The sequence below is a fragment of the Chanodichthys erythropterus genome, chromosome 9 (genome assembly GCF_024489055.1).
Source record: "Chanodichthys erythropterus isolate Z2021 chromosome 9, ASM2448905v1, whole genome shotgun sequence".
Taxonomy (NCBI): Eukaryota; Metazoa; Chordata; class Actinopteri; order Cypriniformes; family Xenocyprididae; genus Chanodichthys; species Chanodichthys erythropterus.
The window spans coordinates 32,478,260-32,486,988 of NC_090229.1; the positions used below are offsets into that span (position 1 = coordinate 32,478,260).

Genomic DNA, 8,729 nt, shown 5'->3' on the forward strand with positions numbered 1-8,729 from the left:
TCTCTTTACACATTCTGTTTTTCCTTTCAGTCGTCATGTCAGCGAGTCGTCATCTCGCTCTTCACGCTGTATCTTGTGTTTGGAGGAGCGCAGAAACACAACTAGCACTCCCTGTGGTCATCTCTTCTGCTGGGAGTGCATTACTGAGTGGTGCAATACCAAGGCAAGACTTCTATGTTACATAATACTGTGGTGTGTTTGCATGTAAAGTTCAACATTACTGAGCTCTGATCAGAAATTTTCCTTGTTGCTTTTATTGTAGACCGAATGCCCACTGTGTCGAGAGAAATTCCAGCCTCACAGATTGGTTTATCTGAGAAGCTACAAGTAGACATTTGGTTGATCAAGACTATGGGAATTTAACACCACTTGTGTTTTACTTTCCATCACTGTTTGTAAAACTAACAGTAATTAGTGTTTAAGGATCATGACATGAAAATTAAATTGTGTATTTTGTATGAAATAGACAAAGAATACAAATTTCTTTCTGAAATTTGTCAGTTTAACTTGTTGATTATGCAGATTATTTAATGGTAATTGTAGCATTGCAATAAAATAAGATGTTTTTTACAGAACTTGGTGTGTGTATTGCTTTAGATAAATCTATCGAAATCAAATTTTACATTGCACAACAAATAGAACAGTGTCAATCAGTGATTGACAACCATGCAGATAAACATGACAAGCATCATAAAGTCAAGACAATCTACAAAAAATGTGCATATTAATTTATTTTTGAAATAAAACAACTTTAGTCTGTGCAATAAAAAAACAAAACAATGTAAGGTTTTGTGTACATTATTGTACAGACATAAATGATGCCTCAAACCATGCAGCTTGTTGACAAAAGGTGCTTTGTGACTGTGTAATTTCACCTGTTGGACAATAAACCAGGTGAAAAATCCTATAAGCTTACATTTAAAGCTGCTGTCCGCAACCTTTTTTGTGTTCAAACTTTACAAAAATTATATAATGAGAATGTACAACATGAATCCATTTTCGAAACCGTGTTTTTGTCTTAAAACACGCTCGCGCTCTCCGCCCCCTCCCGAGCTCTCTTGACTACAAAGTGTTTGTCATGCAGTTTTAACCACATTTAACAGTACATTAGCAACATGCTAATGAAACATTTAGAAAGACAATTTACAAATATCACTAAAAATATCATGTTATCATGGATCATGTCAGTTATTATTTGCCATTTTTCACTGTTGTCCTTGCTTGCTTACCTAGTCTGATGATTCAGCTGTGCACAGATCCAGATGTTAATACTGGCTGCCCTTGTGTAATGCCTCAATCATATGCAAATATTGGGGGCGTACACCCTGACTGTTACGTAACAGTCGGTGCTATCTTGAGATTCGCCTGTTCTTTGGAGGTCTTTTAAACAAATGAGATTTATATAAGAAGGAGGAAACAATGGAGTTTGAGACTCACTGTATGTCATTTCCATGTACCAAACTCTTGTTATTAAACTATGCCGAGGTAAATTCAATTTTCAATTCGATGGCACCTTTAATAAATCGTTATCTTGAGCAAAATAACCAAGCTGACATTAGGTACAATGTATATATTTTATTTCGAATATATCCAAATATCATTTACATATTTTAGTTTGTCAAAAGATTTTAAGCACTTTTTTTGAAGAGTGCGCATGTGCATAAGTGTTCTAGTACATAAGAACAAGCCTATGATTGAATCTGGAAATAAAGCAAAATAACTGAGAACATGAGGATTAGTCCTCAGATGTCATGTCCATAAATTATAGCGAAAAAAAATAAAACATCTAGCAATAATTCGATCTAAACGGATTTATTTAAAGAAGTTATTAAAGCTGATTTATACTTCCGCGTCAGACCTACGCCGGAGCTGCTGCGCCATAGTCTGTGCTTCTGTTTTCTGCGTCGTTGTCCGCGTCACCGTGCAAGCATGCAGACCAAAGGTAGGCAGTGTCCGCGGCAGTGTTGCCAGACGTACGATAATTATCGTATTTGTACGATAATTTTGACCTCTGTACGATGTACGATCAATAATGAAAAAAATCCCATAATGTACGATAATTCCAGAATTTTGTGACAATTCAAATGATGGTCATTGTAATCATAGGGCTTCTATACTCGTTATGTGGATGATTCATGATTGTGAGGAGAAAGTTAACTTGGTGCTACGCATGTCTTCTATCTCAATATCACGTTACGTCTTCTCAGCCAATCATCATGGAGAATGACTCTCACGCTCACGAGCACAAGTTAACGTTCATGCTGCGGTGCCAGTTGTTTCCAAGCTGAGCTCGATAGTTTAGAAGTATAGAAAATGAGCGCTGAAAAGGAAGGGGATGACAGAGGAAAGGCAAAGAGGAAGGCAGAGGCTATGGAGCAGCCTAAAAGTAAGCACCGACAGCAAACATACAGAACGGAGTGGGAAAAGGACCCCAGTTTTGCAGGATGGTTAAGACCTGTTTCAGGCCATGACACCAAAGCCTTCTGCCGGTGTTGTAACGTGCACATGGTGGCTGAGATGACCGTTTTAAAAAATCACGAAAAGTCAAAGAAACATCAGGACAAAAAGAAAAATCTAGCCCCAGCTCAAAGGTCCATAGCCCGTTTGCTATAGAAACCATCAGAGAGTGAACAGCTAGATACAGCAGTTAAAAATGCAGAGATAAAGCTAACAGGGTTCATGGCAGAGCACAACATAGCATTGAGGACCTCGGATCATTTGGTCGACGTCTTAAAAGATATATTCAAAGATTCGAAAACAGCTCAGCACATGAGCCTTGGTCGCACAAAGACAACTGCTATAACCAAGCATGTCATTGGTGGCTGTTACTTAGAGAGTCTAACCGAAATCCTGAAAATGAAAAAATTCAGCGTTTTGATTGACGAGTCAACAGACATCGGAAATGTGAAAACGCTTTGTATCGTTGTTCGTTTTTTCGATGAGGGCACAAACAGGATTCAGACCCATTTCTGGAAACTGGTGCAGATCTATTCAGACCAACACAGACAGTTTGCCGCTGAGGGGGCCACTGCAGAAAGGCTTTACACCGAGATGATGAAGTCATTCACTGATGCAGATGTACCGATTGAAAACATAGTGGGGTTCGGGTCGGATGGCTGCAATACAATGATGGGAAAACACAATTCTGTCTCCAGCCGCCTTAGAAATGATCTGCCGGGCATCACAGTGCAGAGGTGTGTGTGCCACTCGTTGCACCTCTGTGCGAGTGAAGCATGCAAGCAGCTCCCTCGCAAGTGCGAGGATTTAGCCAGAGACATTTATGGATATTTCAAAAACAGTGCAAAACGTCTCGCACAGCTCCGAGAATTTCAAGATTTTTGCCATGTTGAACCCTACAAACTACTGAAGCCCTCCCAGACCAGATGGCTGTCATTGAGCGAAGTTGTGAAACGCGTGTCCGCCCAGTGGAATGCCCTTCGGCTTTTTTTCACTGACCAGTGGCTCGAGGCCAGATTGACCGCTGCAGAGAATATTTTTCGCTCCCTTAATGATGAGTCTCTTCGCCTGTACTACTATTTTCTAGAGTGGGTGCTACCTAAATTCACAGACCTTAATCAATATTTTCAAAGTGAAAAGGTGGTGATTACTTCATTGAAAAGCAAGGTCTGTGAAACCTACACAGATCTCCTTCTCACCTTCATGGACAGAGACTATGTTCTGCGTTCTCCATTGAATCAAATCGACATAAATGACGGCGCAAAGCTCCGACCACTAAACACGCTGTACTTGGGTGTAAAAGTAATGCAGCATGTCCAGCAGGCTAAGATTCCAGCAGCCACCCTGACAGATTTTCATGTGCGCTGTCAGAATTTTCTCCGGGTTGCCTGCGGAGAAATAAGGAAACGGTTTGACTTTGATGATGCCCTCTTGACCCAAATCAAGTGCCTCTCCCCTGCCACTGCGACTGATGCCAAGGCACGAGCAGAGCATCCGTCTTTGCTTCCCCTCATGCAACAAGTGCCACGGTTGATTGACATGGCAGACGCAGACCGTCTCCAAGCCATAGATGACCAGTGGAGGCGATTGCCACTCGTGGCCTTAAGTGAAGATACAAAGGCAATGGATGTTGATGAATTCTGGCACCATATTTCTACTTTGGAGGATTTTGAGAGGGTAACCGTGTTCAGCGAACTGGGGAAGTTTGCCCTCGATGTTCTTGTGTTTCCCCATTCAAATGCATGTTTTTTCTAAAGTCAACCTCATCAAAACAAAGCCACGAAATCGACTTATTACAGACACTCTAAATGGGCTCGTGCACACCTCAGAGTGTGTTAAGAATGCGGGAGGGTGCCCTAATTTTAAGACAACGAGCACTATGTTGCGGTCCATGACGGCATCAAATCTGTACAGCAAAAGGACCCCCTCAACATCTGGCAACACGCAGGCTTCTGATGACAGCGACTCAGAGGTGGAGTTTGGAGCTTCCCACTAAGGTACGCTTTATTTACCTATTGTGGTAATTTGCAGGTCGAGTCAAAACGTTGTTGGTCTAGATAAATAGCCTGTATTCTGCACGTTTGACTCGTGTACGATAATTTTCTTCCAAATACGATAATTTTGAGCTTCTGGTACGATACTTAGACATTTCCAATCTGGCAACACTGGTCCGCGGTCATGTTGAGTGTCAAGGCAAAAGCTGAAGAAGAAGCAGCTCGTCATGTACGTTGTCAGAGAACCTTACAACTAGAAGCGGCAAATAGGTAACAACTTTTGTTGCAGTTTGACTGCACGTGTTCCCTGAAACAGAGCGTTTTTCATTCCTATGGAAGTTGAAAACGCTCGCTGTTCTCCGATGATTGCTCCGCGCCAGTTTTTTGACCTGAGGGAGAGGTTCTAGCAGACCAATCACAGCGCTTGCGGTCCGCGTTGTTACATTTTTGAAGAGGTGCTGCTGCATGTCAGGCTACGTCGTAGGCTAGGCGTGGTACACACAGCCTACGCCATAGCATAGGCCTACAGCGTATAAATAAACTCCACCACCTGCGTGACATCATTCTCCAACAACGTGGCTGCTGAACGTCAGGTTTACGACAATAGGGGTTATGCACAATCTAGCTTCCATATTCTGTAAAACAGATCAGATTTACGGTTTAGGTCTTGACCGTCTTGTATGTGCTTCATGAACAAATGTGCTGTTTATTCAAGATAACTTAAAAAGAGCGAGCAAAGATGAGCATAACTGACATCCCCCGCATGTGCAGATTGATATTTAAAAGATTTTTTAATTTTTCTTCTTCACACTAACGTTTAGATATTTAATAGATATTTAAAACACCTTTAATGGTGTGATCTAGGTAGTTTCGCTAGTTACCTTAAAAGTCCATAGATATGCCGTCGGCAGGGATGGGCAAAAATACATGAAAATGTATTTTAAAATAAAATACCAAATACCTTCATTTTAAATGTATCAAAATAAACTACAAAATACAGCAGCCACACCATGTATCAAAATAAACTACTGTATTTTTGTATTTTGAAAATACAACAAAATACTTTTACAAGGGCAATTTTTTCGCAAACCTTCCATCAGTTGGCCCATTTGATCTATCCCTTCACCATTACACTGACTCAGCTGATTAATTACACAATATGAAGGATTTTTAGATTAAAATATTCAAAAACCACTAAAACAGTGTTATATTTTTTGTTGACTTGTGTACTTAGATTATCCCAAATGTTTCCAAGAAATTCTAAATCTAGAGAAATAAGCAATTTTAACCAGGACACACACCGTGTCTGTGTGTCGCCTATCAATGACATCATTTACCTCGATTTCCCGTTTTATTTTGTCTAAAAACCATGGAAACATCAAAGACACTTTAGTACTGTATTATGAGTTTTATTAGACAGGGAAGCAACTGTTTGGATACATTCATTGACAGAAAACTCATCGCTTAACACATTAAGGGCCAGATTTACTAAACAGCAAATTAGTGTGAGAGCACAATTCCACAGATGTGTTGATGGGAGTGGTAAGTTTTGCACGTGATCTGCTGACATGCAAATTAAAGAACACAGACACAGTCAGATCATTTACATAATGACTAACGCAATATACCAAGAGCAGTGCAAATTAGAGTTAATATAAACAGAGCTGAATCCTGATGCTGATGTTCTCATCAGGTGCGGGTCAACACAGGCACAACTTAACATGTAATCTGACAAACAAATACACATATACTGTATAATATAGTTTTGCCAAGCTATGTTAGCCAATAGATATAGATATAGACAAACGATATGTTCGGAAAAGGTCTTAAAGCAGGAATTAATAATCCTTCTTCCACGCACTCTCTGTTCTCTGCGGTGTCTCCTCCTCACAGCAACAATTGCAGCCATGTCACAAAATGGGTTCAGACATGCTTTTTTAGGGAATTAAATAATGGTCCTCCCATAAATTTTGCATCTGAAAGGGAAGCTCCTAAAAATGCATATGCAATAAGGTCAGCCGCACAACTCAGTCCACGCATTTTCAGCGTTAATTTTATAATGCGTGTCTTTAGTCAATCCCGATGGTTTTTTAACGCCAAAAGAGGGATTGTGCTGGCACAAGCTGTTAGTAAATCTGGCCCTAAGTCTTTTTGTTTGAATCTCGTTTTCTTGATTTATCACGAGTACCATGTTTTACCATGACTAATATCGATCTATTTTACTGCAGTGTGCATCAAGTGTCTTATAGTAGCCGCTGAGCGAACGCACAGAGTAGCACTATACTAACTTTCAACACACAAATGTATCTAATATGATAAGCAGCGCTGCTTTACCCTACCTGCTCATGACCGGAGGAAGCTGCGACTGTGGCATAATAAAAGATCTGCTGCTGTCGAGCTGTGTGTCGCACTCGTCTCTCATTATCGCTCCAGTGGGCTCGTTACTGCTCTCACAGCACTCGGCCCTGTTCTGTTTCATAGTACAGTAACGTTAATAACCTCTCCATGAACATGATTTCTGCCTGAGTCCCATCCTGATTCTTTCCCACCGGCTGTAGACGTGAAGACAATACATCCCATGATTCCGTGAAATCAAGGTGTCATCGAGCTTCACCTTTGTTTTGAATTAGCGATCTTTAGATATTGTGGCTTTAACAGATCAAATATTCACATATCCCTGTGATCTCCCAGATGAAGGTTAGTTTCAAAGTAACCAACAGTATAATGTTTGCAAATGACTCATAATTGTATCCTAATTTAGTTACTTGGTGTTTGGTAACAAAGGGCCTACTTTGCATCAGCAACACTGACTCAATGACAACAACTCATTTATAAGAAGACAACTGATGGCACCTGTGTTCATAGCAACTGGTTTTTAACCAATTAATAATTTGATGGTTAATCATAAATTGCTGCTCGGTAATGTTTTCAAGAACATTATGTAAATTTCTTGACCCCCTTCTCCCATATGGATACATTTTCTGTTCTGATCGCAAGTCTCTGCAAACTATAGAGTAGGCACCAATCAGAGGCTGCAATTTTATGATGTCATCATGTAGACTTCTTACAAAGTATTTTACAGTATTTTAAAAATACAAAACACTAAAGTATTTTGATACAAAATACAAAGCCATTTTCATCAACCCTATCAAATACAAATTACAAAATACTATTTTGTATTTGAAATACGTATTTGAAATACATGTATCATAAATACTGCCCATCCCTGGCGGTCGGTTCATACTGCTGTTAAAGGGTTAGTTCACCCAAAAATGAAAATAATGTCATTTATTACTAATCCTCATGTTGTCCCACACCCGTAAGACCTTCATTCATCTTCGGAACACAAATTAAGATATTTTTGATGAAATCCGATGGCTCAGTGAGGCCTGCATTCACAGTAATGACATTTCCTCTCTCAAGATCCATAAAGGTACTAAAAACATATTTGAAACCGTTCATGTGAGTTCAGTAGTTCTACGGTAATATTATAAAGCAACGAGAATACTTTTTGTGCACCAAAAAAAACAAAATAACGACTTTTCAACAATATAGTAATGGGATATCATATTGCTGTGAATGCAGGCCTCACTGAGCCATTGGATTTCATCAAAAATATCTTAATCTGTGTTCCGAAGATGAACGAAGGTCTTACGGGTGTGGAACGACATGAGGGTGAGTAATAAATTACATTATTTTCATTTTTGGGTGAACTAACCCTTTAACAATTTCTCTGACAAGCGGATGCAATGAAACCAGGTTTTCGGTTTGGTCATGTGACGTTCGACATTATACCCTATAAGGTTTTTGGAAACAGTTGTGACTAGTTGATTTGTTCAACGATGCATCATATTGTTGCAAAAGCAGCGAGTTAATGTACATTGTTGTACAGGAAACGCACCCCAGATTAGTTTAGTAATTCCATATCAATGCCTCGGCAACCGCCCATAGCGTCTTAGCATTGTGGTGCAGTGTTTTCCATGGGCAAACACCACTCATATTTTCTCATAGTTTTTAAATGTCATCTCTCAGCTTAAACTGAGAACTAGACTGAGTTAATTTCCTAGCTCCTCCCAGCGGGTTGGTTGTACAGTAATCTGGTTGTAATCTTCTTAGCTCACACAACGTGCTCTCTGCAGTTTGAAGGTTTCTCCCACATTTTATACAGATCATTAACTAAAGATGACACAAAATGGATGCATTAGCAAATATAACATGCTGCCCCTGAGGGTGAGTGATTTTTATAAATACTTTACAGAACAGCTGTAGCTAAATGAT

The 8,729-nt window shown here is 39.8% G+C and overlaps 1 protein-coding gene across 1 annotated transcript in view; it reads left to right on the top strand.

The window, feature by feature from the left end:
• pex10 (peroxisomal biogenesis factor 10) overlaps positions 1–585 on the top strand; it is a 4,909-nt gene extending 4,324 nt beyond the window's left edge. Inside the window, exons 5-6 of the mRNA XM_067394021.1 lie at positions 31–163; positions 263–585. Of these exons, the coding sequence (XP_067250122.1) occupies positions 31–163; positions 263–331 (202 nt within the window). The 3' untranslated portion in view covers positions 332–585. The remainder of the gene's footprint in view (positions 1–30; positions 164–262) is intronic.
• The last annotated feature ends 8,144 nt before the right edge of the window (positions 586–8,729 follow it).